The 16,994-nt window shown below is 43.7% G+C and overlaps 1 protein-coding gene across 2 annotated transcripts in view; it reads right to left on the minus strand.

The window, feature by feature from the left end:
- Positions 1–11,955, minus strand: part of OSCP1 (organic solute carrier partner 1) — a 40,710-nt gene extending 28,755 nt beyond the window's left edge. For both annotated transcript variants that reach the window (XM_023554543.2, XM_003415500.4), the window contains exons 1-2: positions 11,413–11,955; positions 1,626–1,780 (exon numbers count right to left, since the gene is read on the minus strand). In XM_023554543.2, the coding sequence (XP_023410311.1) occupies positions 1,626–1,780; positions 11,413–11,524 (267 nt within the window). In that variant the 5' untranslated portion in view covers positions 11,525–11,955. The remainder of the gene's footprint in view (positions 1–1,625; positions 1,781–11,412) is intronic.
- Between the last annotated feature and the right edge of the window lie 5,039 nt (positions 11,956–16,994).

The following is a 16,994-nucleotide window of genomic DNA, read 5'->3' on the forward strand; positions in this document are numbered from 1 at the left end:
AATCTTTGGCTGAAGTGTGAACCTCGGCAGTGACTTCATTACTGAGCTAAAAGGGTGTTCCAGGGCCATACTCTCGGGGTTCCTCCAGTCTCTGTCAGACCAGTAAGTCTGAGAACCCAGGTTTTTTAAATTCCAAATTCTGTGTCCTCTCTCAAAAAAAAACAAAAAACAACAGTGCTATCAAGAAACCTCTTAAAAGTTCTTAAAGGCAGAGGAATGAGAGCAAGTAGAGCAGAAAAGGTAATTAACATTTACTCAACATCTACTATGTGCCAGGCCTAGGCATGTGACTATACATAGTTATATCTCATATCATATATGACAAATATATATGTTTCTCACTTAATCCTCCCAACAACCTAATAAAATAGCTTTTATTCCTCCCATTTTATAAAGAGAAAACGGAGGCTCAGAGAGTGAATGGCACTTTCCAAAGGTAAGTGCCAGGAGGTGAAAGGTCAGTTAGAGGCATTCTGTCTTCCTAAGCTTTGCAGGTACCTACCATAAAAAAAAAAAAGGTGAGCATTTATTTTGCACTGCTGGCATCCACAGTCAGTCCTCATGATTTTTAAAAATTTACATAATGGAGGAACTTAAAAGGAATTATTATTAACTAAAGTCCATACTTTATTCAGATTTCCTTAGTTTTTACCTACCATCTTTTTTCTGTTCCAGGATCCCATACAGGATACCACATTACATTTGGTTGTCAGGTCTCCTGTGGTTCCTCTTGGCTAAGAGGGCATTTTCTCAGTCTTGACTTGTCTTTGATGACTTGACAGTTTTGAGGAGAACTGGTCAGATATTTTGTAGTATGATCCTCAATTGGGATTTGTCTGGTGTTATTCTCATCAGAAACAGGGTGATGGGATTTTGGGAGGAAGGCCAAAGAAGTGCCATTTTCATCTCATATCAGGGTACATACTATCAGCATGACTTATCACTGCCGATTTGAGTTTGATCACCTGGCTGAGGTAGTGTTGTCAGGTTTCTCCACTGTAAAGTTACTGTTTTTCCCTCCTTTCCAAACAGAACTCTTTGGAAGGAAGCCACTATGTGCAGCCCACCCTTAAGGAGTGGGGCTCCACCTTCTTGAGGGGAGAGAATCTACATAATTTGAAATTTTTCTGCACAAGAGATTTGTCTATTCTTTGCCATTTATTTATTTGGAATTATTTTTAAAATCAGAGTGCCCCAATAATTTGTTTCCCAAAGAAAGAAATATATTCATGTTACAAGTAAAGACTGAGTGGTTCTGAATTTGTTTTAAAAATTGCCTGGTTTCCCGTAAAAACTATTCCTCACTGCAGAGTGAGATTTGTTAAGAATGAGAGAGAATTAAAATTTTTAGGGCTGAGCGCTTGTATTGGGTTAAGATGTTTGCTCCCAGTGTTCATAAATACAGGTATGAAAACCAGCCTATAGGCAGGTGGAACAAAATAACCACCAGAGGGGCCAGTGTGGGTGACTTCTGAGGTCCTTCTCAATTCTGAAACTCCACGACAACTAATATCTACAACTGCAAGGTATCACTGCGTAGGTCATCTCATTTGACCTCAGCCTCTGATCACTGACAAAAGGTACAAGAAATGCAAGGAAGAGGGCAGAGGAAGCCGTCTGCTCACCTTATCCATGCTGGCCTGGTTCAGTCTCATAATGGAGGCATGAGCCAAGCGGTCGTAGACTGTCCTCAGGGCCTTCTTGGAGTAGAGCTCTTGGGGTTTGAACAGTTCCTCCATGAACTTTCTATTGAACATGGTGGAGATGATGTCGTTCAGAACTGTAGAGACAAGACAGAACACAGCTAAGCAAGGTAGTGAAGGAAACTTTATTCAGAAATGCCCTGTGCACAGCTCCCTGGAGGAGCTGAGTATATTCAGATGTGGGATGCTGACACATCAGGTGGGATTTGCTTCCTGGGGAAAACACACAGGTGTCCTGGTAGAAAGCAGGAGGATGAAAGTACTTCAAGAGATCATTTCAGAGCAAACATAAAAGATGACAATGTATGCATGTGCTGTGCTTATAAACCACCTTTACATACATTATCTCACTTGATAGCTGGGAAATGTTTCTTCCTTCTTTAAAAAAAGATTCCTATAGCATTTAGATCTCTTCCTAAAATGAGAAACAGCATCGACCCTTTTTTTAAATTAGTGAATCTGTAATATTTTTACGTAAAATTAAATTTTATAAATATGGGACCCATAATGGTCATTGATTCTTCTTTTGTAAAACATTTTATGAAAATATACAAGTTTACTCACTGGTTAGACATTAAGATACTTTTAAGGTTTCTAACAGAATGTATACATTTTCTTCAGAGAAAAACCTTTATTTTAGCCACTTGGAATAGAGAATTAATTGTCCAGCTTCTATATTTGATCTATAATGTTGATATACACCGTAGTGACATATCTCATACCATTGGTCAAGTGGGAAAACTCCATCTGGTTGGAGAACAAAAGGTCCTAAGCAGTGTGCAAACCACGGTATCTATAATTCTAGGTCTCCATTTATTCATTCAGACCAATAAACATTAAGATAAATGGAGAAAATATTGAAGTTGTCAAGGATATCATTTTACTTGGATCCACAATCAAGGCCAATGAAAGCAGTGGTCAAGAAATCAAACAACATATTGCATTGGGCAAATCTGCTGCAAAAGACCTCTTTGAAGTGTTCAAAAGCAAAGATGTCACTTTGAGGACTAAGGTGCCCCTGACCCAAGCCATTGTATTTTCAGTTGCATCATATGCATGTGAAAGCTGGACAATGAGTAAGGAAGACCAAAGAAGAATTGATGCCTTTGAATTATGGTGCTGGCAAAGAATACTGAATACACCATGGATTGCCAGAAGAACAAACAAATCTGTTCTGGAAGAAGTACAGCCAGAATGCTCCTTAGAAGGAAGGATGGTGAGACTTTGACTCACATACTTTGGAGAGACTAGTCCCTGGAGAAGGACGTCATGCTTGGTAGAGGGTCAGCGAAAAAGAGGAAGACCCTCAATGAGATGGACTGACATAGTGGCTGTAACAATGAGCTCAAAGATAGCAATGATTGTGAGGATGGAGCAGAACCGGGAAGTATTTCGTTCTGTTGTACACAGGGTCACTATGAGTTGGAGTCGACTTGATGGTGCCTCACAACAACAACAATGTTTATTCATCCAGAAATTCTGTGCTAGTCAAATAAATGTCATTAGTTTAAGGCTAGGAAAACCTTCTGGTATAAGAAAGAGGAACAAGTATGTTTGAACACAGCTTATTATTAAGCCAGATATATTCTGGCCCACAGGTAAGAGTATATGGATGCTGAGAGTATACATTCATAGTAATTAAAATTTGAAAGAAAATTGGATTATTTAAAATAATTATACAATCACTTACTGAACAAGGGTGATTATTATAAAAGGTACAAACTCCTCTTTCTTTCACCTAACACAAGGGACGTGCCAGGTGACTGGCTGTGGCCATCTATCTTAGAGAGTGATGGCAAGGTAGAACAGTGAGGTTATTATTTTAGGGACCTTCTCTACCTGTAAGTAATTGAGAGAAGATCCCTGAGGACTCAGGCCAGTATTTTAAAGCATCTCAAAGCATTTATGAGGGGAGAGGGAACTGGTTGTACTTAAATCATAAATGGAAGGGCAGGAGAGGGAAAGAGAGAGGGAGAGGGAGAAACATTTTGTTCCCATACTGACACAAAAGAACTGATCTGTGATTCCTTATGGGAGTGCTGAATTCACGTTTGGCCTTTGGCTTTTACTCGTCTCCATCCTATCACACAGTGATGGAGAACCAAATCCATTACTAACACAGGTTTCCCTCATATCTGACAACTTCAGGTCACCACAGCTTGCCTTTAATGAGCACTGGCATTTCCCCAATGTGGACAGCTTGGAGACATGTTAACTCTTCTGGGCTTTCCTCATGCATGGCCTTTTCCCTTCAACCTAAACAAGTAAGAGCCTGTGATAACTGGGTTTTCTAATGTTTTTCTTACCACAGACTATATAAAATGCAGAATTTGCAAGGAACTAGGTACAATTAAAAAACCGCACATCAGGCCTCACAAGAGAGAATATGAAGAATTTTCTAGATTTATGTAGGCCAGGGAGGGGTGTCAAAGAGGAAGAATTGAAGTTAAAGTATGACTGTCAGCCCTGATTATGTTAACACTCATAAATAGCTACCATTCACCTATGGGCTGAGTCATTTCTCTAGTATTTTTGAGCTCTTAGTAGCATTTAGGAAAATAGCTTAGACCCAAATAAATCAGTTTGAAAAGAAAGAAAATCCCAAGGCAATGGTTAGGCACTCTGGCAAAGTAATAGCAAAATGAAGCCTTTCTCCCTGGGAAGTGAATAAGCTGTATGTCATCATGGCTTCTTGCAGAAGAATGTTCAGAAAATTCACCTGTTGAGAAAGAGTTGGGGCAGACCGGTGAACAAAAACGCCCCTAAAGAGGAAATGGCAGTTTTACGTTGGGCCTTGGTACCCGGGGCTCCTACTTCCCACTTAATTCTTTGGAAAGAATACGGGGTGGCGGGGCACAAATTAACATACCTTCACCTCACAATTTACTTCACATAGCCCTTGGTTGATGTGGGCCTACTGTGCACCACAGGTACAAAGAAGGAGATCTTATCCTTACCCTACAGAAGCAGCTCATGTTGTATTTAAGCTAAACCTGAGAAATATCATAGCTTTAAGCAAACCTATTAATTTGTCTTGGTGTTAGTTTTTGATGCTCAAAATGAGCTTTGCATAATTTTCATGAGGCAGGAATGTACTAGGAGCCAGATTTCATCGAGGAACAACTAAGGAAGGGGTGGAAAGTGCTTTTTCATGAGCTGCATCAGAAGGGTTGGTAACTATCTGTGTTCTCCACACATCAGGTGTCCAGTCCCAGGTTCAGATTATGAAGTCAGTTTCTGTTCATTATTTCTAAATGCTTAAGTTAAAAAACAAATGCCAGTGATTCAAATATGTATACAGAAAGCCTTCAAAGTCCACACTTCATGCCTGAAATTCTGCCATGAGTCAAGAGGTGGGCCAAAAATTGCTCAAAAGATGGTTGTGAAGTATCATAAAAGCGTATCAAGCACCTTGACTGGGCTTTCTTTGAGCCTGGTCTGATTATCTCAATGAAAGGAATTGAGTTGTTGTAGTGACTTCTGCTCTAAATCCACTTATTCACAAGAACACGCGTTCTGGAGCCAAGGCTAAAAGAGAAAAGCTAGGAAACGCTCCTGGATAGTTACCATGGTTTGAATTCCTACTATGTTCCAGACACTGGGCTCAGAGCTTTACATGCATTATCTCATTTACACTCCAAGACAACTCTGGATTATCAGCCTCATTCTATTGAGGAGGAAAGATCTTAGTGAAGTTCAAGTCCAAGGTCATAGAGCTGGTGGTGGAGTAGAAATGAGATTGAGGTCTGTTTGATTCTAATGCCTGTGCTCTTAAATATTATATGTTATCTCCCCAGCATACTTGGCATGGTGAGGGCATTTAAAATACTAACAAGCATACCTGATGACATGCATAAACTGCATACAAATGGCAAATGATGGAAGATACCCGTGACATTTGAAGGCTGAGGACGGCTAAGGTTTTATTCTGAGGAGTCAGCAACGTTTACAGGTTTGCTCCTAGCTTTCAGGCCAGGTACCTGCCTAATTGACATATAGGTGAGGGGGAAACTCAAGATTTAGCACGTTAAGGCCATACTGCACGCATGTTATTATGCTTTCTACCCACAATTCTGACAGCCATGCAGCCACATGCTTCCGTTTCTCCCAGCTGCTCAACAGATACTTCTCTATGCTAAGGAGAACAGCTTAGGGAGGCTCACTCCTGTTGAAGCACAATTCTTTGGTCACATAACAGTATAATGAAATGGTTTTAAGGACCACCAAATAGGACAACCTATCCAGAAGAGTAGTGACTGCCCCAGCTGTCCCTGCAAATCTTGGAACTGATAAAAGGAGACAGATCCCTCAGGTACGGCATAGCCCCTTTGCCAAAGTTTGCTTGGTTTTCATCTTCTACGCTGTGTTTCTTTTAGGCAACAGATTTGAATGTATAATCAGTGTCTCAGCCGAAGACAAATTCATGCCTATACTCTTACTTTAAAAAAATTTTTTTTACTCTTACTTTGAAATATCTGGAGCAGTCACACTTCAAACCCCATTGATAAAGGACCAAGTGAACCTGTGGATGCAGACTGAATACATGCAGCTAAGAGAGAGCATACCTCGTTTTCTGTCCACCTCTGTCCATTCATCTACATGAAGCATATAAAAAGAAAACACCAGTTCATAAAGCAGGAACATTACTTACAAGGAGGCTTTAAAAAAACACCAATTCTAATTATCTGGCCTATGACGGGTTAGTTTTCGTGTTTGCATTTAACGTCTAATGCAAACCCTCTGCCTTCCATTTGATACATTTAAAAGGATGATGGATAAACAACAAGCCCCCCAAAATGCCCTAGAGAGGCTATGTCTTACAGAGAGTGGCCTAGGGAGAGAGGACACTCAGGAGGGCTAGCTACCCTGGGGCCCATATTAAAAGGCTAAAGAACTCATGCTGTAATGCTGGGAGAACACACATCATTCAAAATAAGGCTTATAAAAACACTGACCTCCACAAGGAAGAATAATTCAAAGAACAGGTAGAAAAAACAAGTTTCTTTTTGTACAACTTGATTTTTTATTAATGAAAGATGTCCCTATCTATAGTACAGGTAGAACTGCTCAAAATAGAAACTTGATAAGTGGATTAAAAGGAAAAAAAGTGCCAATATTTGTTTCTGCTTTACTTTTTTAAATACAGATGTGTGATTTCCATGTTAAAAGAGGGAAGTAACAATGGGACCACTGTAAAGAAAATTCCTGAGGACAAAGGCAGTCTGGAAGATGCTGAGAAACCAAACAAAGAAAAATGCACGTGGCTAAGGCTAGAGAAATCTGTGAGAATGAAGACCTTTTTAGGGGTTGAGGCCTGACTCTATCACTTACTAGCTATATAACTTTGAATAACTTGCTTAGCCTCTTTTAGGTCTCCATTTCTTTATCTATAAAACGGGGATCATAATAGCACTTACTCCACTGGATTATTGTGGGGACGAAATGAATAATACACATCAAGCACTTAGCTGGCTATTCTTCTAGTCCCACTTTCTGTGCTGAAGTACGTCGGACATCACCCATAATGGATGAAAGATGACTTTGTTTTTTACTTTAAATTTCTGAGATTTCAATTTAGAAATACCGTTCCTAGATAGAGTTTTAGGCATACCTGCATTTTAAAAAGATTTTTGATTAATGATCTCTCTTGGAAACATGTGCCACTAGATTGTTTCAGAGGTGATTTCTGAAGTTATAATCGGAGCATATGCATGCCTTCAACACACAATACCAACGGCCAGGAAGAGCCCATTCAGACAGCCACCTGGTACCATGCCTTAACAAAGGGCGAAGGGTTTCCATTTGCCAGGTCAGACTCCTCTGGGAAAACTTACCATCTTTCTCCCACAAGTTGTTGTTAGCCGTCAAGTCAGCCCTGACTCATGGCAACCCCATGCACAATGGAACTGGACCGTTGTGATCCATATGGTTTTCACTGGCTGATTTTTTCAGAAGTAGATCGCCACGCTTTCTTCCTGGTCCATCTTAGTCTGGAAGCTCCACTGAAACCTACTTAGCATCACAGTACCACATAAGCCTCAGCTGGCAGGTGAGCAGTGGCTATGCATAAGGTGTATTAGCCAGGAATCGAACCTGGGTCCCTCACATGAGAGGCAAGAATACTACCACTGAACTACCACTGCCCCCTCTCCTGCAAGTGTCACAGACTTTTGGAGAGAAAATATTTGGAAAGCAGAACTAAGAGTCTGGCCTTTTAAAGCAGATACTGGTTTCTCTGGCATACTGTCTGCATCTTCTGTCTTTCTGGGACATTTATTTAGCAGGCAGTCTTGCATTAGTCTGGCAGGAATTCAGTGTTGCTGCAAGGGGCTCAACTCTGCGGGGCAGTGAACTACCTGTGGGACTGTGAACTGCCTGCTGTTGACAAAAAGGAGCGGCAAATGCGTGCCCAGGGGTACGGAGTCACTCCTGCAGGTAATGACGCTCAGTTCCAGCAGAGGTCTCTGCAGTGCTGCGTGCTCCGGGGCCCTTCCCTCCAGAGCGGAGGTAAAAGATGTCCTGTTTCTCTATTATTTCTTCAGATGACTTGTTTGTGACAATTACACTTGAGTTATATTTTGAATGGGAGTCAGGCCCAAGGGTATCCAGAGGTGGCTGTTAATTGGAACCAGAAAAATAAAAACAGACCCTAACAGCCATTTGGTTGCTCAGTACTACACTGTGATCTCAACATCTTGGAAAATCACCTAGTGGCTTCATGCCTCAGTTTCCTTCTGTAAAATGAATAATTTAAGCAAAATGTAAAAGTGAAATTATGTATGAGCACTTTTAAGATGATGGAAGTGAGGCAGAGGCAGTTTTTATCATTCTTGCTATTGCTTAAAACATGGGACAAAATTCAATATGCAACACTCAAAAGTTGCCCCATAGAGAGAGCACTTCCCTTCTGTTGAATGCTAAACTAGAGGCTGCATTGTGGGGGAAAACTGCAACATCTGCATTGGCCTTGTGGGAACAGGGATGGCCTCCAGGAGACCAATCAGTTGTATAAGATAATGACAACATCTAGAAGAAATATGATTTCCATTCTAAGCTTCAACAAAGGACTAGTTTATTGTGCCTCGTGTTTTATAGGCTTCTGTGTATAGGTATCTGTCACAGTGGCTTCTGCTCCTGCAGCCACACCAACTTTAAATGCCGGAAGAGACAAATGTCTCTCAAGTTTTTGAATCCTACGCTCTCTACCATGCTTTCTCATGTTACAAATTCCCATCAGCCAACTACTTTCTGCCGTTTACTTTATAAAATCAATGGGTATATTGGATATATATATATTTTCAAACTCCTCCCACTCCTGATCTACCAATCTCTACAAACCCAAAGATTCTGATACAGTTCCCAGGTAAGGCAGTATAGGGCACTGGTTAAGACCATACTGGGTGAGAGTATGGGTTCTGGAGCTCAACTGTCTGGGTTCATATCCTTTACTTCCCCTCTCACCATTGATGTAACCTTGGGAAAATTAGCCTTAGTTTCCCCACCTGTAAAATGGGGAGAGTAGTATTACCTACCTCGTTGGATAGTTGTGAAAATCAAACTGTTTAGGAGTCATTGGCATAGTAATTGCTTAATAAATGTTTGTTGTTGTTGTCATTAGGAAGATATGACAGGTTTAGCCAGTTACTGGACTAGAGTGATCAAAAGCCCTCCTCCAGGGAACGAATACTCAGAAGGGCATCTGACATAGTGTCTAACACTCAACCCAAAACTATGGAATGAATGAGTGTGTGCATATGAGTTCATGCTAAAGATGTATGAGCATCCCTAAAGCTGAATCTAGCAAAACCAGAAGAAAGCCTATAGTTCCTGAAGACAAAGGAAGCTGGTCCCCTAGTATTCACAGGGCCTTGCCCAGGTCTCTTCTTGAAAGGTAACACCCACTACTCATTGTGCTAAACATGTTGTAGACATTATCTCCTTTGGTTCTTACAACCTCACTTTAAGGTATGTTTTATTATCCCCATTTGATGGAGAAAGAGATAGGCTTATAGAGGTTATACCCCACAGTCACACAACTAATTAAATGGCAAAACTGGAATTGGTACTCAAGATACAGACTACTAGTCTGAGAATACTGGCCTTGTCAGCTCACGGGTGCCATTAGCCAGAATGAAACCAGGTAACAAAGACACCAAGGAAAACAGAAATTTCTTGAGAAAGAAATGGCAACATCATATGAAACAGCCAATTTAGATCATCAGTTCAACAAACATTCACTGAGCATCCATTTACTCTGGACTAGGCACTGTGCTAGGTGCTGAAGCACAAAGAAGAAGGCAATCAAGTGGGGGAGATGGACACATACATAGATCACCTCATCTAATACGGCCAGTGATGAGGTAGAGAGAGGCTGCAATGAGAGTGCGGCAGGCCATTTCCCCCACCTCCCTAAAGATGATTCTTAAGCTGAATACTGAGGGGTGGAAGGAGAAGGATGGTGGAACAGACTATTAGCATGGGAACATGAACAAACATGATTTAAATGGGAAACTAGAAGCAGTTTGGTATTATTAAAATGCAAAGTAGGAGGCAGGCAGTGGTGGGAGTTGGGACTGCAGAGGTGGACAGAGAACAGATTAGGAAGGGCCAGAAATGTCATGCACAGGGACTTGGCCTTGATCCAGACAGCAGTGGAAGGCAGGTGATGGGTTTTAAGCGGGGATGGATTTGCATTTTAGAAAGTTCCCTGACAGCAGTGGGTAGAATGAATGGAGGAGGTATGCTATAGGGAGTTCTTTTTATCTCCTTATGCAAGCATTCTGACTCAGTCACACCAACACAATAGTTGATATCTCAATATGTATGCTAACATCTGAATACATATGTTTAACATCAATTGAGCATACAGAGAGCGTTGGAGAGAATAAATGTTTTAAATAGTGTCCATATCAGTTATCTCAACTTTTCCTCTGCTATCTTGAAATATTTCTTTCTTGCTTAATCCCAGGAAACTTGGTGAAAGTAGTTGTTGGGTGAAGATGGGAGGAAGGAAGAAGGAAGAGAGAAAGGATGGCAGAGGGTCTGGGTGGTCATTTCTCTGCGGATTAGATGTGGTGTATGGGAGCCTGATTTCCCATCTTAGAGGCTCTCATATGATTATTTCTACAATTGCATTCTCCTCCAACACTTGGGAAGGGAAAGCCTTATGATTTTCTCATGTTTTCTTATTTATCCACATTATTTCGGAACCCCGTGTTTCTTGAAATAGTTTCTGAAGTATGCAAGACCGGTCTCCAGCTTATGTGAGAGGATGCTACGCAGAGGAATGGAGAATCAGGATCTGCTCCCTGGGGGTAAGGAAGATGCTTGGACTGGCAAACTGCATGTATCAACTGGGACTCCAAACATTTGATAGGAGCCAGTTGTCAAGAAAGATTGGGAAATCGCCTCTCCTATTTGAGGGAATGGGGGAAGTTGGGGGATCAGGTCCCCTAATTATATCTAACGGGAGTAATAAGTCCCTTTGCTGCGAAGGGATGTTTTGGGGAACTTGACTCCAGAGGGGCTCCGGCTGTATGGGGTCACGGCGTCAGGGAAAGGCCCCTTGCTTATAAAAGCGCAGTGTGCAGGGGTATTGTATTGGTCAGGCTGCGAAGAGCCCGGGTTGTGGCGGTGGCTGTGGGTGCCGGCGGTGAAGAGCCTGGGCTGTGGGGTATTGGTCTGGCTCTGCGGGCCGGGCGCCTCTCACCTTTGCGGGCCTTGTCTCCCGGGATGTTCTGGGCCCGCAGCCGCTGGTCTAGGATGTAAAGCATCTCCCCGCCCAAGTTCAAGAAGAGCAGCGGTAGCGTTCGCACCGACATGGTGCCGGAAGCGAGCAGGGACCGTGGAGAGTCCCAGAGCCTGGCAGCCAGTGGACTGGAGACCCGGCCGCCGCGTTCCACTAGCTTGGTTGCTAGGGCAACGCCACGGACAAGAAAGGCGAACCAATCAGAATGCCGTTTGGTGGGAGGTGCTCCGAATGCGGGTACCTATTGGTCTGGGTGGCAGAGACCGTACGGGGCGGATTGGTCCGAGCCAGGCGCCGAAGGGGGGCTGGGTTTGGCGCTCTGCTGGGGTACGTTGGCTTTGAGTTTCCTAAGCTTGTCTCGGCAGGTTGAGGTCCCTTGCTGGGTCCCGCGGAAAACTGGTGGGTAGAGCCTCCCAGCCGCGGCGCAGAAAACCGGCGCTCGGGACTCAGGCGGGGAGGAAAGGGGTGGGCCCAGCAGCTGGGCCCCGCTTCGTTCAAACGACCACCCGCCATCCCCGCCCCTCCGCTGGTCTTGGTTCTCACGGGGCCATAATCGAGGGAAAACCCAAGCAAACAAAACATCTTTAGAGCAGACTCTGGTCAAAAGGACCTGAGTTTGAATTAAAAAATTATTTCTTGTTGAGAATGTACACGGTAGAACATACACCAATTCAGTTTCTACATACAATTCAGTAACATTGATTATATTCTTTAAGCTGTGCAACCATTCTCACCCTCCTTTTCTGGATTGTTCCTCCCCTATTAACATAAGCTCACTACCCCCTAAGTTTTCTTTCAGGTTGCTGTTGTCAGTTTGATCCCATATAAACCGAAAAAGCCAAACCAGTTGCCATTGTGCTGATTGCGACTCATAGAAACTCTACAGGACAGAGTAGAACTGCCCCATAGGGCTTACAAGGAGCTGCTGGTGGATTCAAACTGCAAACCTTTTGGTAGGCTAGCAGCCAAGCTATTAACCAGTGCCTCCTGAGGCTCCTTGATCCCATACCGATAATTCTGAAAAGAGCACAATGCTCAAGGCATTCTTCACTGTTTTTAGGTGCTGTGGTGTGGGTTCTGAGTCATAGTGACCTTATAGGACAGAGTAGAACTGCTCCATAGGGTTTCCTGGGCTGTAATCTGAACAGAAGCAGATAGCCAGGGTTTTTCTCCCATGTAGCCACTGGGTGGGTCCAAATTTCTGACCTTTCAGTTAGCAGCTGAGCACTTAATCAGGGCTAACCAGGGTTGGCAGCCATTGCATCACCAGTGCTCCTACATTCTTTACCAGTTAAGCTAAACTAGTCTGATTTTAAGAAAACTTCAGGGGATACTTTTGGTTTAAGATTTAAAGATTACCTCAAGGCAATAGTTTCAGGGGTTCATCCAGCATCCATGGCTCCAGAAAGTCTGCATGGAGTCCATGAGAATTTAAAATTCTGTTTTTTATTTTCTCCCTTTTGATCAGGATTCTTCTGTAGAATCTTTGATCAAAACATTCAGTAATGGTAGCAGGGCACCATGCAGTTCTTTTGGCCTCATGGCAAAGGTGGCAGTTGTCCCATTTCTTCCTCCTGTTCCTGACTCGGAAAGGAGCCCTGGTGGCACAGTGGTTAAGTGCTCTGCTGCAAACCCAAACAAAGGTCAGCTGTTCAAACTCACCAGCTTCCATATTTACATCCTTGGAAACCCTATGGGGATAGCTGTGAGTTGGAATCTACAGAATGCAATAGGTTTTGTTTTTGGATTTCTGACTCTCCTTTTTCCTCTGTTGCTCCAGGAGAATACAGACCAATTGTTGTTCCTTGGATGGCCACCTACAAGCTTTTAAGACCCCAGGAAATATACAAGGAACTAGGAGATTGAACAGAAGCATACAACATATTAGATCAATTGACTGGGATAGCCCATGAACCGTGATCCTAAACCTTCAATCCAAGAAACCAAATCCCATGAGGTGTTTGGTTATACCTAAACAGCCTCAGCAGCTGCTCTTTTTGTTCTTGTTGTGGTATGTTGTAAATATATCTGTCACACAACTTTTGCCAATTCAACTTTTTACAGCAATTTTTGACAGCAGTTACATTCTTGGGCAAGTTTTTTGAGCCTCAGCTTCCTCAAATGTAAAATGGAGTTAACACCCTCTCTAGTCCATAGTCCATTTGCCCTCCCTTCACAGCCAAACTTTTTGAAAGAATAACCTATACGACCTGAACTTAACATTTCGTTCCCCACCTTATTGCCACTAGGATTCATTTCCCTCCACCCCACTGAAACTGCTTTATCTTGAATATTTTGGTCCTGCCTTAACTGACATATCCCTATCAGATATCATACAGTGGTTAAAGCTGGCAGCCCAAGGCTTCGTTAATTTGGCGATTTTGCCTGATCTGTGCACCATTCGAAAAGCGAATGTAACTATCATAGTAATGTAACAAGCAGTTCAGCATCACTGCCTTTTGCCGGTTGTTAGCTGCTGTTGAGTTGGCCTCTGATTCTTAGTCTGGAGGCTCTGCTGAAACCTTTCAGCATCACAGCAACACGCAAGCCTCCGCTGCCAAATGGTGGCTGTGCATGAGGTGAATTGGCCAGGAATTGAACTGGGGTCTCCCTCATGGAAGGCAAGAACTCTACTGAACCACCGCTGCCTCCATGTTTTCCACCTAGCTTTCATAAATTGATGTTACCTGCCTAGCTCCTAGAAGCATTTGAGTTTGCTGTAATGTAGATTCCTCCCTTAGCTTCTCAGACCATTTTTTGCCCCTAGGCAGAGTGTATAGTGGAGAGAACATGGGCTTTGGATTCATTTCAGATCTGGCCTGGCCCTTACCAGTTGTGTGAATTTGGCTAAGTTATCTAAACTCTGTGAGTCTCAGTTCTCTCACTGTAAAATGAGGATAAACATGCCAATGCGGGGATGAGAGTGATTTTGAAGATTAGATATGTCTAATTTTTAAAGCACCTAAAACAATGCCTTTCCTGCAGGGCCTGCTCCATAAATTTGTTTTCTCTCTCCAGCAATTCTTTTAGTCTCCATCCTCTCTGCTAGGGGCCCTGGTGGCGCAGTGGTTAAGAGCTCAGCTGCTAACCAAAAGGTGGCAGTTTGAATCCACCAGCCGTTCCTTGGAAACCCTATGGGGCAGTTCTATTGGGTCACTATGAGTCAGAATCCTCTGGATGGCAATGGTTTTCCCCTCTGCTAGCCCCTGAAATGTTGGCAACTGGCCCTGCAGCACAGCACCTCTCGGTAGCCATGCCCACTCAGAAGTCCTGCCCCATAAACGCCCTTCCTAACTGTTCCTGGAGGTCATATCAGAATAGCTGGATTCTGAGCCTCTCATCTCACTTCTACTGATTCTGCAGGATCCCAGGCTCCCTGTTTCACCTTTTCCTCAACCCTAGCAGTTCCTCCTGACTCTGGCTCAGCTTCTTCACCCAGGCTATGTATGACCTCAGGGATCACCCTTCCTATCCTGACCCAGGCACAGACTCCCACCAGACCAACTGTGAGGTCTTCGAGGCTACAAACTGCACCATAAAAGGGGCAAGGTGGGCATACCCCGCCTTTACCACTAACTGCATAGCAAGGATCAGTGTGAATCCAATTCCCAGCTACAAGTGGAGCCAGGCCTCACCTTCCCACTCCTTGTTGCCAGCCACTTCGGAGGCAGTTCCTCTCTGACTCTAACCACTCATCCCTGGCTATCCTGAGCTGGATCAAAACATCCCCGGCCACTGGAGGCTAGGTCATCAGGGAGCAGCCTTGAGCTCAGGAGTCTGCAGTTGAGACCAACTGACCTTTCCCAGACCCCTTGCTGTTATCCCCTGGGACTAGGTCACAAGCTAGGACTCTATTGTTCTTCATCAACTGCCCATGTGGCCTTTTCCTGTCACTTAGTCACCCAGAGCTGGGTCTACACAAATCCACTTTGTACTGCCAGCCTCTGCTGGCTTATTGCCCCTGTGGGTTCATTAATTCTCTAGAATGGTCCACAAAATTCAGAGAGACTCTTACCTATACCTAACGAGCCCTGGTGGTGCAGTGGTTAAGTGCTTGGGTACTAACTGAAAGGTCAGGAGTTCAAGCCCACCAGCCATTCCGCAGGAGAAAGATGGGGCATTTTGCTTCCGTAAAGATTTACAGCTTTGGAAACCCTATGGGGCAGTTCTCCTTTGTCCTATAGGGTTGCTGAGTTGGAATCAACTGGACGGCAATGGGTTGGATTTTTTAGGTGGCACAGTGGTTAAGAGCTACAGCTGCTAACCAAAAGGTCAGCAGTTTGAATCCACCAGCCACTAGTTTGAATATACCAGCAACTAGCCACTCCTTGGAAACCCTCTGGGGCAGTTCTTTTGGGTTGTTATGAGTCGGAATTGACTCAACGGGTTTGGTATGGTTTTTATTCCGTCACAATTAGGAGCCCTGGGGGCGCTGTGATTAAGTGCTTGGGGCTGCTAACCTAAAGGTTGGTGGTTCAAACCCACCAGCAACTCACAGGAGAAAGATGTGGCAGTCTGCTTCCATAAAGATTTGCAGCCTTGAAACCCCATGGGGCAGTTTTATTAGCCTAATAGGGTGGCCATGAATTGGAACTGACTAGACGGCAACGGGTTTTGGGTGGGGTGTCCTTACAGTTACCCATTTGTTATAACCAGAAAGGATATATGGGAAGAGACGCATCAGGCAAGGTCTGGGAGAGTTTCTGGAACATGGCCTCCATTGTCCCTAGGGACAGGCCACTCCCTATCTCACACATGGATATTCTCAGCAACCCTGGAAGCCCCAAAGGGAGAACTCCAAGGTTCCAGGTCCCTAGTTATTGGGACCTCAGTGAATATGCATGATTTGGGCCTTACTGCAGTTATAATCTATCCAATCAATGAATATGCATGGTTGCATTAGGCACCCCCCCCCCCCCCCCGCCACCTTTCTAAAGTTAGTTCACCAGGTGTGAGACTTGTATAGCCACTACTTGCTTGGCTATCTTAGGAAAACAAAGAGTACCTTAAATACTTAATTACTTATTTTCAGAAAGTAGAGACAAAGGGCCAAATCAGGTTCTTTGTCCCATACCTGTCCTTGGCCTTTTTCTTCTACACTCATTCACACCCATGGCTTGAATGACCACCTAAAAGTAAGGACTCCCAGACCAGATCTCTACTGAGTGCTGGATTTAAATTTCCAACTACTCTTCGGACATCACTTTCTTTCCTCTTTGGCTTTCTTCAATGGCTTCCTTCTGAGAATGAAGGCCAGTTTCCTCCAAGAAGTGCCGTGGCATCTGGTGTCTGCCTGCCCCTCTTAACTCATCTCTTCCTACTTTTCTCTTCACTCATTCAGTTCTAGACAGTCTTCCTTGGGTTCTTCAAACATGCCAAATATGTTCAGGCTTCAAGCCTTGGTGCTTCACTTGGTGTAAATGGGTGGGCTTGATGGGGGAGGAGGTATCCGTAAACCCAAAAAACCCAAACTCGTTGCCATTGAGTCAATTCCGACTTGCGGCGACTCCGAGCATTAGAGTAGAGCTGCTCCATAGGATTTT

The sequence above is a fragment of the Loxodonta africana genome, chromosome 3 (genome assembly GCF_030014295.1).
Source record: "Loxodonta africana isolate mLoxAfr1 chromosome 3, mLoxAfr1.hap2, whole genome shotgun sequence".
NCBI classification, from domain to species: domain Eukaryota; kingdom Metazoa; phylum Chordata; class Mammalia; order Proboscidea; family Elephantidae; genus Loxodonta; species Loxodonta africana.